This window comes from Sphaeramia orbicularis, chromosome 24 (assembly GCF_902148855.1).
Source record: "Sphaeramia orbicularis chromosome 24, fSphaOr1.1, whole genome shotgun sequence".
In the NCBI taxonomy this organism is placed as follows: Eukaryota; Metazoa; Chordata; class Actinopteri; order Kurtiformes; family Apogonidae; genus Sphaeramia; species Sphaeramia orbicularis.
In genome coordinates, this window is record NC_043979.1 from 47,395,915 (window position 1) to 47,418,135 (window position 22,221).

Below are 22,221 nucleotides of genomic sequence, written 5' to 3' on the forward strand. Positions count from 1 at the left end.
TTGGGTTCCACATACAGAACAAGATGGTCTCAAGTAAAATAATAACACAATAACCTATAAATAATGACAAATACAAATATACTTCCTGTTCAAAGTGAAAAAATAACATTAAACTATGAAAATATTTACATTTACAAACCATCCTTCAGCAATAAAATGCAAATAACCTGAACAAATATGAACAACATGGAAAGTCTAAAGAAAATTAAGAGCAATTTTAACAACATTCTGTCTGTTACTACATGTTTTCTTTTTTGTCAAAAATAAACTAAGATGTAATATCATAGAAATTATTCTTATTTTAGTTCCAAACTCCAAAATTTTAACAATATTATGCCTGATAACCAAATGTTTGTGTAACATTGTGTGTAATGCACATGTATAAATGATAAGTTGAGGCATAATATTGTTAAAATTGTACTTACTTTTCTTAAGAAGCTTTAATTTTTCACATTATTCACATCTTTTTTGTGAAAGAATAGTTTATAAATGTAAATATTTTCATAACTGAATGTTTTTATTGGACTAAAATAAAGAGAAAAAGATGGAGTTGTCATTATTCAGTGGTTATTATGTTATGATTTTATAGCCTGTCCAGCCATCCGTCTTTCTCAGAGAGAAATCCATCTGGAATCGTGGGGGTGGAATCCAAATATGAAGGCGGGACTAACAGGCGCCTAACAGGTAAACCAATCACAAAGACAGACATGACGCTTTTGTCACAGAAACTTACGAATACAGGGTGTAATCTGTAATTCAGTCCTTATTTTTGAAACAAGTAAACAATGGACAACAGTTGGAAAGAGATTTGCGGACTTGGAACTGACTTTGACTCGCAACAAAAAGAAGTTGGTGTGTATGACACATTGCAAAACACCCGCCCCCCAGACTTGTGATTGGTTCGGTATAGAATAGATTGTGCATATTTCACAGCGACTGACCCAATTCCAGACTGTTTTTTTTCAGTTTTGAATACACTGAGAAACCCGGATGGATGGACAGGCTAATGATTTTACTGGTCTGAGATCAAACTGGGCTGAATTGACATGAGTTTGACTCCCCTGATCTGAAGCTAAATACGTCTGAAAACACCGTCAATTTGGACAATTTCTAAAAGTGGAGGTAAAGATTTGAGAGAGCTTTAGATTGACCAAAAAGCACCTGCAGAAGTTTGAGAGAAAAGATTTTATAGAGTTCAACGGTCTCCATCCCATCCACTGTTTCCACAGATCCACTCATGTGCTCTAGGTTTTCATGTGGATTAGACTCGGTACTCACCGTCTTTGGTGGTTCCTTCTGTCTGCAGCGGCAGGCCGACGTTGGACTGGTACTCAGGGGTGACGGTGACGCGGTAGGTGGTCTGAGGCCGAAGCTGTTGCAGGACGATGGTCGTCTCCGGGCCGACGGTGGTGGTCTCCATCCTCGAGGCCTCGTCACCGACCGGTTCGTAGGACAATCTGTAGCGAGTGACGGCTCCGGGAGCTGGTTGCCATGACACCCGGAAACTGTTGGTCGTCTCTTCAGATACTCTCAGGTTACGAACGGCGCCGAGTTCTGGAACAAATGGACAAGTTAAAGCTTTAAACTGCATTCACAAATGAAATAAATATCAGATAGAAGGTTCTTGGAATTCTGGGAAAAATCTCCTACATCCAAACCAGATATTGTCGTAACAGTGGACAAATTATTTTAATTATTTTATTTCCAATTTTTCATGGACAAATGTGTATTTTTTCTTGTGACTTAGTCATGCACAAAAGTTTTGGGAATGACACAAATGGATTCTTTGCTTTAACCAATAAACCCTCAGTGCTTCTTTTATGTCAGTTCCCAAATGCATTCTTCTGTCTACTGAACCTTTCTTCAGCAGTTTATTACTACTTATTCTAAAATTATCCTCTGTATTTTGCACTTTGCCAGTGAAAATCAGATATTTTCCTACATTTAATTCACTGATCATGTAGATGTTCAATAAAGCTCAGATTAAAATTGAGGATTATTACATCAGAAACAGAGAAAACTGAAGAAAAAGTGACTTCTTCAGTAACTGAACATAACCCCAGTGTGTCCATCCACTGTCACTGAGCCAACTCCATGGGTTTTACTGGTGAATCAATGTTTTAGAAGATGACGGTGTTTCCATGGTAACTACGGAGCCTCTGAGCATCCAAATGGATCATATGTGATGACCATGAAAAGATGAATAACTGTATTTTACACCAATTATTGACATGTATTGATAAGATTAATGGAGTAACAGGTATTAAACAGTTTAGATCAGTAGATGGTTTTGTTCTATGGTGAATATTTGGGTCATTAATTAATGTGACTAATTAATTGACTTTAAACCAATGTAATGCTTCTAATTGTTCTTAAATGCACCAAGAAAGAGATGAAAAATACATTTTAAATCAAAAATATAAAGTTTGCTTGTGTTATTCCCATAACTTTTGACCAAAACTGTACATATCAAGTGACCCCAGAATGCCAGGATTTATTAAACTCCAGTAAAGACACAAATGGAAACCATAAAAAAACAACAAAATGGACAAAAACACAAACAACAACAACAACAACAACAAAAAAGAGCATAAGTCAACCTTTACCTTCTATAGTGGTCTCGTAGCCGGTCACAGGTAAACTCTCCCCTTTTTCATAGTGAGCGTGAACTTTGACCTCGTAGCGGGTGAGCGGGGTGAGGTGAGGGAGGAGGGCCGTGCGGGTGTCGCCGGGCACCGACATGGACACGTAATGGCTGTCGGCATCGTCCGCCGGCTTGAATTTGACCAAATACGACTCCACGTTGGGGGCGTCAATCTGCCACGAGGTCCGGAAGCTCCTGGATCCGATCTCAGAGAAGGTCAGGTCCCGGGGCTGGACCAGTTCTGGAGACAGAAGACAACACGTCAGGGTCTGTGCATTTATACAGAACACTTTATACATGGACAGAGAGGACACGACAGCAACAACATTATTTTAGTGACTTCTACTCTGGACTGCTAGACTGGGCTGTATGTTTGTTTGTTTGTTTTTAATATCAACATGTAAAACCAATACAACAGGGAAAACAATATAAAAAAAGTAAAGAAAAACAGATTCGAAAAGTAGTGGGATGAAGTTCAACTTATGTACTTCCACACCTTCACCCTATCTGTTTTAGCGAACATAAATTCCTGTAACTTAAATCTTATACATATCAAAACAAGTGGTTCCAGGCACAACAAGCCCCGCCCCTCGCATGTATTGTATCTTATTTTGGCATCGATCCAGCTGATATCATCATGTCTATGTTCGCTGATGTCATCATTTCAATTGCTTCTATATATGTGCCAAGTTTGAAGTAAATTTATAACAAAACTTATGTTTTATAGACGTAAAATTTCACCCATTATAAGGAAATGGGAGAAAAAAAAAGATTTAAAAATTCATAAAAAATTTGAACTTTGACCTACTTATCACATCTATTCTGGGTCAATGGCAATCTATAAACCCAATTTGGTATGAATTCAACCGATAGTTTTGCTGCTACAGACATGTGAAATTTTACCCAGTATAAGTAAATGGGGAGAAAAAATATTTTAAAAATTCATACAAAATTTGAACTTTAACCTACTTTTTCCCAAAATGTACTGAGATCTATTCTGAGTCAATGGCAATCTATAAACCCAATTTGGTATGAATTCAACCAATTGTTTTGCTGCTACGTACATGTGAAATTTTGCTCGTTATAAGTAAATGGGGAAAAAAAAATTTTAAAAATTCATGAAAATTTAAAGTTTAACCTATTTTTACCAAAATGTAATAAGGTCTATTCTGCATCACTAACAATCTATAAACCTAATTTGGTATGAATTCAACCCATAGTTTTGCTGCTACAGACATTTAAAATTTCGCCCATTATAAGTAAATGGGGGGAAAAAAGATTTTAAAAATTCATAAAAATTCAAATTTTAACCTATTTTTCCCAAAATTGTAATGAGATCTATTCTGGGTCACTGGCAATGTATAAACCCAATTTGATATGAATTCAACCAATAGTTTTGCTGCTACAGCATAGGAATTTTTGCTCATTCTAAGTAAATGGGGGGGGGGGGGGGGAGATATGAAAAATTTATAAAAAAACATTTAACTTTGACCTACTTTTCTCAAAATGTAATGAGATCTATTCTGGGTCACTGGTAATATATAAACCCAATTTGATATGAATTCAACCAATAATTTTGCTGCTGAAGTGTTAACATACAAAGAAACAAACAAACTGAACCAAAAACAATACCCCTTGCCTCCACTTCGGGGCCGGGGTAATAAATTCTGACCAAATCTGCATGAAACACAAAAACGTTATACAGATCTAAAATAAACTGTCCATTTCATAGCAATAATACACCTATCAAAAGTAAACCATGTGGAACCTGAACTAAAATGAGTTTGACAGCCCTGATCTATTGGGTTTTATACAAACGAAGAAGAACGTACGAAACCACAGAAGGTTAAACATATTTCACTTAATATAAAGGACAGATGAACTGACACGTGGACAACAAGCCTATTATTGATCATTAAGAAAACACCTTTATGTCAAACTCTGTTACCGAGCACCAGATAAAACCAGATAACCTCTAATCCCATGTCCCTCTGTATTATTAATCCAGTCCACATGGGGTTTAAGAACTGGAATCTACAAACCCCCAGTAAAACAAGACCTCATTTACAACATGAAATAACAGGGACCGACAGAAAGAAAGAAAGGAAGCCACGAGGTGAAAGGTCTGACCTACATGACATTAAGAAAATAAAGACAACATGGTGGGGGCGGGGTAGCTGCTATGAAACACACGCTGTGGTGGAAGTAAAAGCACAAAAAAAACAAAAATATGAGTAAAACCAAGGAGGTATTTTTAGTTAAATGCAATGTAATGCTATGCTTTTTATAAACTACTGGTAGTTTGATCAGCAACTGCATTTTTTTACTTGGATACCTATTTTATGACTTTTTTTCCATTTTATTGATGATTTTGCTAATTTTTTTGGCTACTTTGTTCATTATTTTGTTCATTTTCTTAATTATTTTATTCATTTTCATAATTATTTTGTTCATTCTGTTCATTATTTTGTTAATTTTCTTGATTATTTTGTTCGTTTTTTTCATTATTTTGTACATGTCGTTCATCATTTTGTTCATTTCGTAGATTATTTTGTTCACTTTCTAGATTATTTTGTACATTTTGTTAATTATTTTGTTCATTTTCTTGATTCTTTTGTTAATTTTTTTCATTATTTTGTTCATTTGCTCGATTATTTTGTTCATTTTCTTGATTATTTTTTACATGTCGTTCATTGTTTTGTTCATTTTCTTGATTATTTTGTTCATTTTCTCAATTATTTTGTTCATTTTGTTCATTTTTTGATCATTTTGTTCATTGTTTTGTTCAATAATTTTATTCATTTTGTTCAGTATTTTGTTTGTTTTCTTGATTATTTTGTTCATTGTTTTGCTCATTATTTTGTTATTATTTTGTTCATTTTCTTAGTTATTTTGTTTGTTTTGCTGATGTAATTCATGGCTATCCAAACATTAAATGAACTTGAACAAAATAACTTCAATCCTTCTTACATATCTTATCTTTTAGGCTACATTTATAGGAGACATAAAATGCTACTATATGTTGATATATTTTCAGAAAAAAATTAGAGACAACATGTCAACGCATAATGAATATTTGAAGGTTTAGTCCCAAAGAGACGTCACATTTCTCTTTTGGGTCTTGAACTAAAACATTTGCGAACCACTGATCTACAACATGCATCATATTCTTTAAGATCATCCTTGTATCTCCAAAATCTCTACTGTTCTTGAGCTCAGAAGAACAGGCCTGTTTCCAGCTTTAAGATGATGCGTTTTCCAGCGAATCCCAAAAGAAAGACGAGAAGTTAAACCTCAACCCATAAAGGAAACGCTTCATTCTCCATGAACACATTTGGACATTTTTCACTGAACAAGAATGGAAGAAAAAGTGCAAATAAATAAATAAAGCTGTCAGACAAATGTGTAGGAGAACAAAGCTGCAGAAAACACTCCATTCCTCCACTGTGAATCTCATTTAAGCTCCGACACTTGTCTTTTCTGCCATGAATTTGTTATTATATAAGAATTATATAATCAGCAATCAAAGCTGAGTGAGTCATCCTAACACACAGACACACGGAGTCAATCAAACTTGTCTTTAACCCTTTAACCCCTGATGTGTCTGTGCTGAGCGTTCTGAATGTATGATTTATTTTAAATATTCATCAAAATTCAACCGTTTGCTCAATAGGAAAATTTTCAAAAATGTGGTGACAGAATACACGTTGTTCTTTCCATAGACATCTGAGCATGCTCAGTTCACCCCCCCACCACCTGTGGAATGGGGGGCAAAATAGACAATTTGAGCTTTTTTTTTTTAACATCGTTTTTTGTTTTTCAAAGTTCGGACACATTTTTCAAAGTCAAATTCAAGTACTTTTCAAGCATTTTTACGGGTCATTTTCAAATTTTTCTACAGGAATACATGCACTCAGGATTATTTTTATCACATTTTATCACAATGATGTATACTTTATTATGCTATAAACATCTAAAATTATGTTTCATAATAGCAAAAAGTTTAGAAATTAAAGGAGAACACAAAGTTTTATCCAAAAAAAAGGGAAGCCACTTGGCGTTCTTCAGACACTCGCACTGAGACAAAGATTAAGATAAAACTGCACCTGGAGTTGACCCGAGAACACCTGGGACTTTTCTTTTTTGACATAAAGTTTTTATTTTTCTCTGTAAGTAGCTTTGATTTGACATCTAACCTGAGAGAGTTAATATTTAAAAAATAAATAAATCACATTACAGAGTTCTAATGTCAAGCACTTTAACTAAAATTCAAGTACTTTATTTTGTCCATATTACTTATTATTTTGTCGGTTTATTATTCTTTTGTGCATTTTATAGATCACTTTGGCTGTTGTTGCTCATTTTGCTGCTTACTTTATTCTTTTTTTTTTTTTTTACACCGTGTAACTGCCTTTTAGAGTTCAACCAGGTGTCAAAAAGCAGATGGACTAACTTATGAAAAAAAGAGCGCAACACTAAAACTACTGGGCCCAAGTTCAAATACATGTTGATTATTTTATTCCTTTTTTACTGCATTTTAGTTCATTTTTTGCATATTTTTTCATGTTATTTTGTCATTATTTTATTAGTTTTTGTTCAATTAGTTGCATATTTTGTTTATTTTTCTACATTTTGTATTTATTTTATCATTTTTTTCTTCAATTTAAATCCATTTGTGGCTTATTTTGTTCATATTACTTATTTTGTTGGTTTATTATGCATTTTTGTTCATTTTATTGATCATTTTGGCTGTTTTTGTTCATTTTGTTACTTATTTTGTTCTTTTTTTTTGACCATGTAACTGCAACCAGGTGTCAAAAAGCAGATGGACTGATTTATGAAAAAAAAGAGCACAACACTAAAACTACTGGGCCTAAATTCAAATCCTTGCTGTTGTTCAGTGTGTTCCAGTTCACAGTTGATGTTCAACATCCTAAATCTCTTATTGATGTACATTCTACAGCCTTATTTAGTCCAAACCTGTCAAACTTCAATTCCTGTCTTGGTCTTTTTCTGTTATTCCACCCTGTTTTGACCCTAAAACACACAGTAAAACAAAACCACTGAAGAAAAGGAACATAAGCACATACTCACAGCAGCTTTTATGACACTGAAACAGATGCAAATTCACAGCAGAAATAACGTCTGAGGGGTTAAAGGGTTAAACAAGTAAAACTGAATTTGTAAGTAACTCGTCTAGTTTGTTTAATCTTGACTACCTCACGGTCTTGTTAATGGTTTCAGGACAACGAAGGCATTTCAAAGTTTGTTTACAGCTTCATGACAAACACCACACCTGACAGTCTGGATTGTACAGACTCGGTAATACTGAGTCATCCGGTGCTTCGATGGGCTTTAAACAAATGCAAAGAAAACCTCTGCAACCACTATTTGACCCAGTTCTAATATTTCCACAGGCAGGAACTCTCCCTGCCCTTGAAAGATCAAAAGGTGGACATGTGTTTAGCACATTGAGGCGAAGGAGGAAGGGGGGGGGCTCGGCTGAAAAAGACACGCTTGGAAACGTGACATGGAAGTAATTGCGTGCATATGGACAAGTGGTACTGTTCAGGACTCTCCTCCACCATGAAGGCTGGTAGAGTTACATCTGACTGCTGCAGTAATTAATTGCTGAAATGTTGTTTTGATCTCTGCAAGCCTTCCAGTTCATAATAGTTAAATGGCAGTTATACAACGTCTGCTTAAATGAGACGTCTAAATTATTTGAGCGATGAAAAGCTATCAAAGCTCATGGGGAGAGATGCAAACAAATACAGTTCAATCACTTTTTATTACCCCCTCGGAAAAGAAAAAAAAAAAAAACAACAAAAAAGGAAGAACCAAAGTCCACCGTGTTCCAATTATGTTAAAGGAAACTCCAGTTAAAACTAGACACAATTCCAAGATGCTGCAGAGATGTTCAAAGTCTTTCAAGTGTGAGAGATGAATCAATTGAAATAATTTGGACAAAAGCACAGTGACATCACCCACTGGTGTCTTGGCGAATGTTTTCAGTGTTTGAGAGTTTGAATTATTGAAGCTGGAAGTGACCATATTCGGACAGGAGCATGGAGAGAGGGGTGTAAATGACCAAGCTAATGCTATCGCTAACATATTGATAGGGTAAAACACAACTCTAACATCAAAACCTTCTATTAGACTTAAAATCTTACTATTAAACATACAAATGCCCTCCAATGTATTTATCCAAGTCAGATCAAAGTGAAACTTAGAAAGTAAGTCAAACCAGATTTTATTCTCAGGTTAAATACCGGTTAAATTATGCAAAGTGTGGCTGCTACTACAAATAATTGTCTTTTTCTTACAGAGTGACGTCCTGTACTTTTAAGTTCATCAATTGGGTTTCAGCCATAAAAAGAAGAATGTACGAAATCACAGAAATGAAATCTTTGTTTCAGTTGAGGGGATGGACAGAAAATATGACATTAAGCCTATTACTGTATTGAAGAACCACTAAGAACTATGTTAGCATGTCCAGCAAAACAACGTCTCATATTCAGACATTTTCCTCATGAAATAACATGGACTTACCAACGGAAAAAAGTTAAATCGAGTTTGCATTTGGGTTGTCACTATCTTGAATTATCGAAGCTGGAAGTGACCATATTCATACAGGAGCGAGGGGTGTAAATGACCAAGCTAACACTACCGCTAACATACCAACAGTGTGAAATTCAACTCCAACATCAAAACCTTCTATTAGACTTAAAATCATACTATTAAAGTTACAAATGACCCCCAATGTATTTATCCAAGTCAGATCAGTGTGAAACTTGGAAAGTAGGCAAAAGGTTAAGGTTCTGAAGGTTAAATACTTGTTCCATTATGCAAACTGTGGCTGCTAGTGACATCCTGTACTTTGAAGTGAATCTATTGGGCTTTAGCCATAGAAACAAGAATGTGCAAAATCATAAAAGTCAAATATGTTTCAGTTGATGGAATGGACAGAAAATGTGACATTAAGCCTATTTTTGTATTGAAGAACCACTAAGACTATGTTGAAAAGAGTTTTATCTCACACATCTCCATGTCCTTCTGTCCAAATGGGGTTCAAGAACATCTACAAACCTCTAGCAAAACAACACCTCACGTTCGGACATTTTCCTCATGAAATAACTTTGACAGAAAAAAGTTCAATCGAGTTTGCATTTGGATCGTCACCATTTTGAATTACTGAAGCTGGAAGTCACCATATTTGGACAGGAGGGTGGAGCAAGAGGTGTAAATTACCAAGCTAATGCTACTGATAAGATAAAACTCCAACATCAAAATCTAACCTAAAATTCTACTTAGAAATGGCCCCCAGTGCATTTATCCAAGTCAAATCAATGTGAAACTGAGAAAGTAAGTCTCCAGTACTCCCTCAAAGGTTAAATAAATCTTTAATTATGAAAAATATGAGCTAATACTACGAATAATTTTCTTTTTCTGACAACCTGTGAATCTAGATGAAGGGAAGGAGGATTAGACTTTAATGTAAACTCCACTCAACCTTACATACAATCAGTAGATTTATCACAAATAGTATGTTGTCATCTGCGTAAAGTATTAATGTTACTTCACTTACGTCTCTGGAAGATGTTGCGCAGTTCTTGCTCGATCCTCAGGCAGATGGACTGTGTGAGTTCTTTGGAAATCCTCTGGAAGGCGTCGAAGTCCTCAACAGTGTACACATGAGTCTCTGCAGGCTTGTTGGCGATGGCCTCCAGCTCAGACCGAACGGCGTCCTTTACGCCCACGGCAAAGATCTCCACGTCGGCGTTCCTCAGCTTGGTTGCCGGATCTTGGAAAGCGTCGGACGACTTTCCATCAGTGATGAGGATGGTAACGCGGGGAACATTGGCACGAGCTCCTTTGTTGACCTGGAAGATCTTTTCCCTCACGTACGTCATGGCCCTACCGGTGTTAGTAGAACCACCGCGGTACGGGAACGTCCTCACGGCCTTGACCACGGCGTTGAGGTCATGGTGAGTGTTCAGGTGGAACTCGGGGTGAGGGTCCCTGCTGTACTGGACCAAGCTGATCTGGACCTTGTCCGGGCCGATGGCAAAGGTGTTGACGAGCACCTCCAAGAAAGCTCGGACTTTAGCGAAGTTGGCCAAACCAATACTGTAAGATCCATCAACCAGGAGGACCACGTCAGCCTGGACATCCATGCCGAGAGAACACTCTGGACGGGACAAACAAACGTGGAATTTACCAGAAGAAAACCTCCAAGTCGATCTACTTCTCATTCTTTAAATCACTCATTTGTTGGAATCAGGTCCTATTTAGACAGAGGTTTTACACTCATTTGAGCTCAGGTTCCACATTTTAGCCCAATATGATCTCAAGTGGATCAGACCAGTAAAATAATAACACAGTAACTTATAAATAACAAGGATTATGCTGTCAGGGGCTGACCGCAAGGGTACATCCCCAACATCCCCCAATCCTCTGCTATATATAAATCTATCCATGATAATTGTTAGACAACCGATATCAACTCAGTTTGAGCTGCATGGACCTGATAGTAGCAGAATAATGGTTAGAGAACCAATTTTTCCCCATATGAACTCTGAATGGTAGAACATGGACATTTGGAAGACCATCAATATGAACCAAGTTTGATCTCAATCAGCCTCTTATTGCTTGAGTTATGTCCAAAAAACTGATTTTCAACTAAAGCGCCCCCATGTGGATGACTTATAATACTTAGAGAAGCTGAAATCCATATGGTTCTTCCACTAGGGGTCCACTATGTTGGTTATCAAGGAGAAGAAATCCAACCAAATCTGTCCTAGTTATCAACAAAACACCAAGGAGATACGGTGGTGGTGTTTGGGGTAAATTTGGCAACTTCAAATGTTTCTCTTTGTTTTAGTGCAATAAAAAACATTAAATTATGAAAATATTTAAATTTACAAACTATTCTCACACAAAAAAGTTGTGAATAACTTGAAAAAGTGAAATTCCATAAGAAAACCAGTGCAATTTTAACAATATTATGCCTCAGCTTATCATTTATACATGAGTACTACACACAATGCAACACAAACATGTGGTAACAGGCTGAATATTGTTAAAATTTTGGGGTTTGGAAGTATACAATTTTAACAATATTACATCTCAGCTTATTATTAACAAAATTTACAGATCAGTGGATCTACAAATACACAAAACATTTAATAACAGGCAGAATATTGGTAAAATCACACTTATTTTTCTTAAGATACTTCAGATTGTTCATATTTGTTCAGGTTATTTGCATTTTATTCTTAAAGACTAGTTTGAAAATGGAAATATTTTCAAAGTATAATGTTATTTTTTCACATTAAACCAAGAAGAATTGTAGTAGTCATTATTTAAAGCTTATTATACTTCAGATTATACTGGTCTGCATGTGGAACCTGAACTAAAACTGTTGTAAGGTCTGGACTTGGGTTTGATTGCACAAATAATCAACACAAATAATATGGAATTGAAAATATTTAAATGGTGAAGAAACAACAAGATTATGCAAAGCTTTAAAATCTACAAAAAAAAACAAGTCAGCACTTCATAATGGTGAAGACTGTAAATAAAATAGTAAAAACAAAACATTTTGGATCCATTCAACTACAGTGGTGTGAAACCAAAAGTTTATAATCCCAAACTGAGCTGTAAACCTACTGCCGTCAAACCATGATTATTACAATTAACAGAAGCAAAGATTACATCTAGCAAAAATAACTTCAACAGAAATAAAACTGGGAAAAACAGTTTTCAAACTCACAAAAAAAACTCATAAAAATAAAAATGAACAATGCAAAATGCAAAACAACTGCTGGCTTTGCTTTAGACTATGGAGTCTCTTTTCTAAATCACATGTGACGCATTCTTTGTATCTGATTTAAATACAGCAATAACAATAATAAAACATAAAAATAAAACTATGAAAACTTAAATTGAAATCAGAAAACAAACTGGAACAACCAACACAATCAGACTGTTCATCTGCACACACATGGTCATTTATTCCAGTTTTTTTTTTTTCCCCTTTTATCTACAGTTTGGAAGAAGAAAACCATCACGTCGAATGGTTTGTGTAATGATCCAAAAAGCTGCGTCCCAATCGGTTAAACGTGTTTTTATCGCAGGCCAAAGGTTGGAAAGAAAAAGTTGACCTTGGTCCAAATCTGAAGAGTTTTTGAACAGTTGCTGATGTGAAAGAGTTCATTGGCAGGAAATGAGTATGGAAAATAAAAGTGACGTGTGAAAACTGGATAAAAGGCCTTAATGTGGTGCTGATGGTGCTGATGGTTGATCCACTCGGGGTTTAATCAGGCTCATACTGGGATTAATAACAACATGTATTCAATAAGTTTACACCAACACACACCATGCTTTGGATGTTTGTTTTTTTTTTCGCAGCGCAATTAATCAGGATTTAACATTTGTGAGTACATTTTAGGTCACATCATGTTCGTACCTTAAACTCTGAAACACCTGAAACATTTACTATCTGGACAAAAGTATGTGGACACGTTGAATTCAGGTGTTTCTTTTCTAACAAAACAACAATGACTAATGTCAGAATACAGTTTTATATTGGGATAAATATTATTGCATTCATTAGTGTGGTTTAAATTCTTATCTTTGTTTACAAAATGCCTCAGAGATGGTTTGGACTTAATGTCTCTTAACACCAATTTAGTTATTTTTTTAATCCATGATTACGATTTTAAATATTCTTCCTCTAAATTTCTAAATTATTTTTCATGCTCTGACTGTAAATGCTATTTTTCTACCACATCTAACCATCTACTTTCTTTTTTGTGTGTAGATTTTGCTCATTGTGATGCTCTTTTCTTCATTTGTGTTCAATTTAGGGTTTTTTTTTTGTTCTATTTTTATGCTTGTGTTGCTCATTTTTGTTCTTTTTGGAGCTTTTTTTTGTTCTTTTTTTATGCCTGTGTTGTCCATTTTTTTTCATTTTGTTGCTTACAGGGTGGGGAAGCAAAATGTACAATGAACATTTAGTTGTTTTTTCTCAGCAGACACTACGTCAGTTGTTTTGAAACCAAACATATACTGATGTCATAATCATACCTAACACTATTATCCATACCTTTTCACAAACTTTTGCCCATATGAGTAATCAGGAAAGCAAACGTCAAAGAGTGTGTGATTTGCTGAATGCACTCGTCACACCAAAGGAGATTTCAAAAATAGTTGGAGTGTCCATAAAGACTGTTTATAATGGAAAGAAGAGAATGACTATGAGCAAAACTATTACCAGAAAGTCTGGAAGATACTATTAAAGAAGAATGGGAGAAGTTGTCACCCCAATATTTGAGGAACACTTGCGCAAGTTTCAGGAAGCGTGTGAAGGCAGTTATTGAGAAAGAAGGAGGACACATAGAATAAAAACATTTTCTATTATGGACATTTTCTTGTGGCAAATAAATTCTCATGACTTTCAATAAACTAATTGGTCATACACTGTCTTTCAGTCTCTGCCTCAAAATATTGTAAATTTTGCTTCCCCACCCTGTATTCTGTTCATTTTAGTGATTTTTTTTTTTTTTTTCACTAACCATCAACTTTCTTCATATCTTACTTGGGAAGAAAAATCTCCCATTAAAATTTAAGGAAATATTGATGTTTTAATCTGAAATCATCATGAACAGGACATCTTACAGCTGTAGACATGATGTGTCCCAATACTTATGTCCATATAGTTTATAAACAATTTAAACCAAACTAACCAATGCAGTGATATTTATCCCATAATATAAAACTATATTCTGACATTAGTCCTTATTGTTTTGTATCCCAGACCCCTGTGAGAAAAGAAACACCTGAATTCAACGTGTCCACATACTTTTGTCCATTCTTCCAAAGTGGTCCAGTTGTTATTTTGCACTCACCCAGCGACACTTTGACCGGCTGCGTCATGGCCATGGTGGTGGTGGCCTCGCTGGGCGTCAGACCCTTCAGGGCGAACAGGCTGATCTGGTACTGGGTATCTGGAGACAGGTCCCGGACCAGCGCCGTCGTCTGGCTGGCGTCTATGTACAGGTCCTGGCGCTGGGTGCCGGCCTTCATCGGGATCAGCTGCAGCTTATATCCGGTCACTTCCCCGCTGGAGGCGTCCCACGTTACCCGCATGGACTTTGAGGCCACCTCCAGGACTTGGAGGTTAGAGGCCGGCTCAACGACTGCAGGATTCAGACGGAGAATTAGCCCGACTCAGACGACCACCAGCAAAACCCACAGATACAAATCCTCCTTCAGTCATCTCTGTTGTTATTATTACTATTATAATAATCAGTAGTAGTTCGGCTATTATCAACAAGTCACAATTCTGCACTGGAGGAGGCGGGGTCTAGAAAGATCCATATTTATTTCCATAAACACAGTGTGATTTTTTTCCGGGCTGTAGACTATTCACACATGAGTCTCATTTGAATTATGTATAATGTGAACAACCAAACAAAATAATTGGATTTCAGCAAAAAATCTGAATAGAGCATAAAGACCTGCAGTGTGAACAAAGTCACACTGCAGAACATTTGAGACAAAGTCAGAAGTTTTTTTTGGCTTTTTTGAATTAAATATTTGCCTGATGCCTAATCTAATCTAATCTAATCTAATATAATATAATATAATATTGGTCTAGTCTAGTCTAGTCCAATCTAATCTGGTCTAATCACATCTAATCTAACCTAATCTAATGTAATCTAGTCTAGTCTAATCTAATCTAGTCTAATCGAATCGAACCAAATCAAATCTAGTGTAATCTAATCTAATCTAATCTAGTCTAATCTAGTCTAATATGGTCTAATCTAATCTAATCTAATCTAATCTAATATAATATAATATAGTCTAATTTAATCTAATATAGTCTAATCTAATCGAAACGAACCAAATCGAATCTAGTGTAATGTAATCTAATCTAATATAGTCTAATATAGTCTAATCTTATCTTGTCTAGTCTAATCTCATCTAATCTAATCTAATCTAATCTAATCTAATCTAATCTAATCTAGTCTAGTCTAGTCTAATCTAATCTAAACTAATCTAATATAATCTAATATAATATAATATAATATAATATTGGTCTAGTCTAGTCTAGTCCAATCTAATCTGGTCTAATCACATCTAATCTAACCTAATCTAATGTAATCTAGTCTAGTCTAATCTAATCTAGTCTAATCGAATCGAACCAAATCAAATCTAGTGTAATCTAATCTAATATAATCTAGTCTAATCTAGTCTAATATGGTCTAATCTAACCTAATCTAATATAATATAATATAGTCTAATTTAATCTAATATAGTCTAATCTAATCGAAACGAACCAAATCGAATCTAGTGTAATGTAATCTAATCTAATATAGTCTAATATAGTCTAATCTTATCTAGTCTAGTCTAATCTAGTCTAATCTAATCTAATCTAATCTAATCTAGTCTAATCTAATGCAATTTTATCTACTCTAATCTAGTCTAATATAATCTAATCTAGTCTAACCTAGTCTAATCTAATCTAATCTAATCTAATCTAATGTAACCTAGTGTAATCTAATCTAATCTAATCTAATCTAATCTAGTCTAGTCTAATCTAATCTAATATAATCTAGTCTAGTCTAGTCTAATCTAATCTAATCTAATCTAATCTAATCTAATCTAATCTAATCTAATCTAATCCAGTCTAATCTAATCTAGTCTACTGTAATTCAGTCTAATCTAGTCTAATCTAATCTAGTAGTGGTTGTAATAATTTTTTAATAGTTGTGACAAAACAAGATGAAAATTACATACAAGACAAAACGCGACAATAGCGACACAAAAAATAAGTAAAACATGAAACAAGATGAAAACATAAAAGATGCAACAAGGTGAAAATAATGTTAAAAAAAAACACATCAAAAACAACAGAGAAGAAACAAGACATACATGATCCAATGGGACAAACACGAGTCTATTGGAAGGCGGCGGTACACATAACTGACCTTCTTCCCCGCTGACCAGTGAGTTGAGTTGGTCGTCGACGCTGGCGCACACCTGAGTGATGAGCTCCTTCTGCACAGTCTTGATCTGGTCGAAGTTGGCCACGCTGTAGATGCGATTCCTGTGCGGAGTGGAGGCCAACAGCTTCATCTCCTCCTCATCAGCCTGTTGGACGCCTGCAGCGCAGAAGAGGAAAGTCAAAGAATTCAACCTGATACAAGTGGAAAATGTTGGTCTCAGCTCCACTAAACCCACAGCAGCGCCTGTAAAACCACTGGCTCTTATTGGAGTATTGTGTCAGAGGTAACGGCTGTATTCGCTCCAGGTCTGGAAACACTGGATGAAATTAGCCATCTATAAAGAAGAGCAGTGAAACATTTGTTTTCCACGTTAGCGGATTAACCCATAAAGACCCAAACAGCCGCCGGCGACCAAAACCATCTACTGATCTAAACTGTTTAATACCTGTTAATCCACTAATCCAATCAATACATGTCAATAATTGGTGTAAAATACAGTTCTTCATCTTTTCACGGTCATCAGATATGACCCCTTTGGACCTTCAGAGGCTCCGTAGTTACTATGGAAACACCATCATCTTCTGCAATATTGATTCCCCAGTAAAACCCATGGAGTTGGATCAGTGACAGTGGATGGACACATTGGGTTTATGAAAAAGTCACTTTTTTGTGATTTACATGTAGATGAGTTGGAAGTAAAGTCAGATTCTAAATCGATTTCATGCAGGAAAGTGGTTTAGTGGTTTTTGAAGAATTGATCAGTGTAAAATCACATCCTCCTTCCATACAGACAGTGGTTTTTTGCATTATTTAGTATTTAGCATATAGTATTTTATTTTAATTCAAATGTGCAATAACTTGTTTTTACCTTCCAGTACTTTTTTTCTGATACAGTGCTCTATTTTATAAGTGTGTATTTGTGTTTGTCTATGCAATAACTGTTTTTATATGTTTTAGCTGTGTTTATGTTTTGTTTCTGTTTTTGTTCATGTCTTTTTTCTTTAGATTTTGTGACTCAGGGAAACGCACAAGAATTCCAATGTACCTATACTGCGATGTATCTGTGCAAATGGCAAATAAAGTCTATTCTATTCTACTCTATTCTATTATTTTTTGTTTAAAGGGGAAAAAAGAATCATAATGTTTTGATAATGAGTTGTATAGATGCAACTGCACCAAATGTATCTTCTACAAAGTTAATTCACCAGTAAAATCCATATCTTTGCTGAAAAAGTCACTTTTTCTTCAGTTTTCTCTGTATCTGTTAAAATAACCCTCAACTTTAATCTGAGCTTTAACGAACATCTACATGATCAGTAAATTAAATATAGGGAAACACCTGATGTTCACTGAAAAAACGCACAGTAAAGATGATAATATTACAATAAATGGTGATAAATGGCTTAAGAAAGGTTAAATATATAGAAAAATTCATTAGGGAATTGACACAGGTAGAACTGGGTCTTTATGGGTTAAAAAAAAAGAGTACAGTTTTTGCTAACTTTTATCTTAAATTACATCTTTGATCAGACGTAGTCCCAGTTCTTTAAATCCTGATAGGTGGATGGGTGTACCTGTCACAGTGGTTGATAAGGTGGTTTTTGAAATATTTACTGAAAAAGTCACTTTTCCTTCAGTTTTCTCTGTTTCTGTTAAGATAATCCTCTACTTTAACAAACATCTATATGATCAGTCAAATAAATATAGGGAAATACCTGATTTACACTGAAAAAATGCCAAGTAAAGACGATAATATTAAAATAAATGGTGATAAATGACTTAAGAAAAGTTAAATAAAGAGAAAAAACTATTTTGGAACAGACACCCTGGGTCTGGATCTTTATGGGTTAAAGTTCCTCCAGCTGGATTCGCCACCAATCGACAGCAAAAACTTCAAGCTTCGACTCGACTGGGCCTGGAAATTCTGACTGTGTGGGCAGTAAATATGAAACTGGTCGGAGTTTTACAGTCCTATATTCTTCTGTAACATGCTGACGGTGCTAGAGCTTTGATCCTTTACACAATAGAGTTTATACGTTACACAACAGCTGACACTGTCAAAATGCTTTGAATTCACGCTTTTAGATTCTACTTTCTTCTACTTAGAATCTGTTTTTCTTCAGACATGAGCGTAAAATGAAGGTGGTTAAAGCAGGGGTGTCAAACATAAGGCCCGTGGGCCAAAACTGGCCGCAATAGGGTCCCATCCGGCCCAAAATGGAAAAAATTACACCAAAGATATCAATCAAGGATGTTAAAATAATTTCATTTCAGGGGCCACATACAGAACAATATGATCTGTAGTGGGTCAGACCAGTAAAATACTATCATAATAATCTATAAATAAGAACAACTACAAATTTTTCTATTTGTTTTGGTGTAAAAATATAAAATTACATGAAAATAGTTACATTTACAAACTATTCTTTAACAAAAAATATGAATAGTCTGAACAAATATGAACAACCTGAAATGTCTGAAGGGAAATAAGTGTAATTTTAACATTATTTTGTTCATGTTTCTCAAGTCTTTGTGCATGTTTTGTTCATGTTGTTACTAATTTGATTATATTTGTTGTGTTTTTGTTTTATTTTTTTCTGTCAATTGTGTTCATGTTTCTCAAATTTCTGAAAATTACTAGAAAAGTGTAATTGTACCAATATTCTGCCTGTTATTCATGTTTTGTGTCTTTGTAGATCCACTGTGACCTGTACGTTGTAATGTACACATGTAAATGATAAACTGAGGCAGAATATTGTTAAAATTACACTTATTTTCCTTAAGATATTTCAGTTTGTTCATGTTTGTTGATGTTTTGTAAGGACAGTTTGTAGATGTTAACATTTTCATTATGTAATTGTATTTTCTTCACACTAAAACATAGAGAAAAGTTTGGAGTTCTTATTATTTATAGGTTATTACGTTATTATTTTACTGGTCTGACCCACTTTAGATCATATTAGGCAGAATTAAACTGAACTAGAATGAGTTTGACACCTCTGGGTTAAAGGATAAAACTGCATAAAATGAAAACGTTCCCTTTTTATTTCATGCATTTAGTCTTTTGTTTCTTTTTTCCTTTTATTTTCTGTTCATGTTGTGTTATCATACGTGTCTCTCTAATCTTAATTTTTGCCAAGTTAATTTAAAAAGGTTCAGTTTGGCTAACATGACCTCACATAACCTTTCGTGACCCATATGACTTATTTATTTATGTGTTGTTTGTTTTCTGTTTGTTATTTTAATTCAGTCATATCCACCAGTTTGCTTTTGTATTGTAATCGTTTTATCGTCTGTCTGTCCATTCAGCGACGTAACCCCATTATCTGAAGAATGCATTGACATATCGGCACCAAATTTATACTGTGGATACGTCTTGTTATGGAGCAGAAGAATATTGAAAATAGGTGACCTTGACCTAGTTTTCAAAGGTCCAATGGTGTCAAATGGAGACATGAGCCCTTTGTTGGGGTGATATGTTTATTTGAAACAGCCTTGTGCAGTTATAATATCTGAGTACTGTAATGATCGCCTGTCTGTGTACTGTTGCTTTAAATACTTTTGATTATTATGGTGACGCACACTGACGTGAGGACATAACCTGTACACCTCCAGGTCAGACATGAGTTGCTAACTGTACGATTCGCTGCTTTTGTTTTATGAGTTGGGACTCTCAAAACCCTTTATTTACCTTTTCCACAACAAAAGTGTGCTTATGCAACATGTGAAGACTGTCTGAGCTTCCCTGCAAACATTAAACGTGCAGTGTGACCGTAAAGAGCTGTTTCGAGTCAATATTTTCAACTCTTCTGACTCACGAAGGCCTCCCTGACCACTACAGTACTTTGAAATATAAACGTGCACATACTGTACTTTCTGGACTATAAGCCGCTACTTTTTTCTCACTCTTTGAACCCTGCGGCAAGGGATGGGAATCAAGAACCGGATCCCAGTAGCTCGATTCCTTGGAATCGTTTGCCTGCCTGCTAACGATTCTGCTTATCAATTCAGCCTTCGTTGCACATGCACGATGACATCATGCATACGCTGCTTTGTTTTGGTCAGAACGTCGCCAACATGGTGTTGAGGCAGAAACGGTCTAAACAGACTACACCAGGTCCAGCTGAACACTGTCAAAGCTTCCATTTCTTCAAAAGGGTGGAATCCTTCCAGTCTGTTCAAACATTAGTCCTCAGCATGGGATTCATTTACAGGAATGTCACGTATTTAATACGCTACTTAGCGATGCTTGTGAATGTAGTGGCAGAGTGAACACCAGGCCGTCATCTGGGCCCAGTTCTGGTTCCGGTGCGGGCAACAAACGTCGTACCCCCTCAAATACAAGATTCCGAAGGTAGGGGAAAGGAAATGAGGTGCACAGCAACGGGAGTCGAGCCGAGCCAAGTCAAACTGGTTCCACATAATGGACAGGCGGCAATAGAGGAATTAGTGAAGCGTCTTAAGTTTCACTTTCACTGCACCACCACCACCCACCCCGAACCGGGCCCGGCGTCATCTGTTCTTATTATTTGTACATACTGTATATGTTCTATTTTCTGTGCAGAGATGAAAATATAAAGGACAGTTAATGCAAACATACCCGTCTGTACTCTTTTATTCCCTCACCCAATGAGAATCGATAAGAGAATCGATAAGGAATGGGATTGATAAGCAAAATCGATAATGGAATCGGAATCATCAAATTCTTATCGATTCCCATCCCTACCTGCAGCTTAACCAATGATGCGGCTCGAGTATAGATTTTTACGGGCTAACGGCCTCCAGGGGGCGCTCTAGCAAGAAGCACAAAAGCGAGACAGACAGGTGGAAGACGTGATGAAGAGGAGAAAGTTTAAGCTTAACTTAATCATTTTGCATGTCATGCACAAACCCTCATCATGGAAAACACACGAAGAAATGCATATGATGCAGCTTTCAAGTTCAAACCAATCGATGTGTCTGTAAAGAAGGAAATAGAGCTGCAGCACAGAGGAGACAATGACAGACGACGGAAGAGAGACGTAGAAGGAGTGTGACGGAGCCTTTCTGAGGATGTTCAACTCCGACACTGAAGAAGACGACTGCAGTGGTTTAATGAGCAGAAGGAAGATGAAGATACAGATCAATGACTTTTCTGGGGTTTTGAACCAGCCGTGTTCCTGCTGTTTTACTGCCGTGTTACAGGCACTGTTTGGAAAAAAGCAGTGAAGGGATGGAAATAAATATTTAAATAATCTTTCTGTTTTACCATCTTTCTGTGTAAATATCTCATGTTACAACGTGGGCACCTGCGGCTTATAGTCAGGTGCGGTTTATAGCCCGGAAAGTATGGTAATAAGTTTTTCACAAAGACAATCTAATGCCCTTTTTTGTTTTTTTTCTCCTCGGGTTCTGTTTGTTTATCATGTCCGGTGTCAATCTCTGTATCATGACTACATCACTTGAAATTATAAATGCTATATTTGTTAAATGAAAAGTTCTATAAATGTTGAAAAGTTCTATAAATAAAGTGTAAAAAATGACAATCTAATCTAAATTATAGAGCATAATCTTGCACTATAT

At 35.8% G+C, this 22,221-nt stretch overlaps 1 protein-coding gene across 1 annotated transcript in view; it reads right to left on the reverse strand.

Moving 5' to 3' along the window:
• LOC115414888 (collagen alpha-1(XII) chain-like) overlaps positions 1 to 22,221 on the reverse strand; it is a 131,951-nt gene that overhangs the window by 89,410 nt on the left and 20,320 nt on the right. Inside the window, 5 exon segments of the mRNA XM_030128249.1 lie at positions 1,279 to 1,554; positions 2,607 to 2,885; positions 10,233 to 10,835; positions 14,557 to 14,847; positions 16,642 to 16,815. Of these exon segments, the coding sequence (XP_029984109.1) occupies positions 1,279 to 1,554; positions 2,607 to 2,885; positions 10,233 to 10,835; positions 14,557 to 14,847; positions 16,642 to 16,815 (1,623 nt within the window).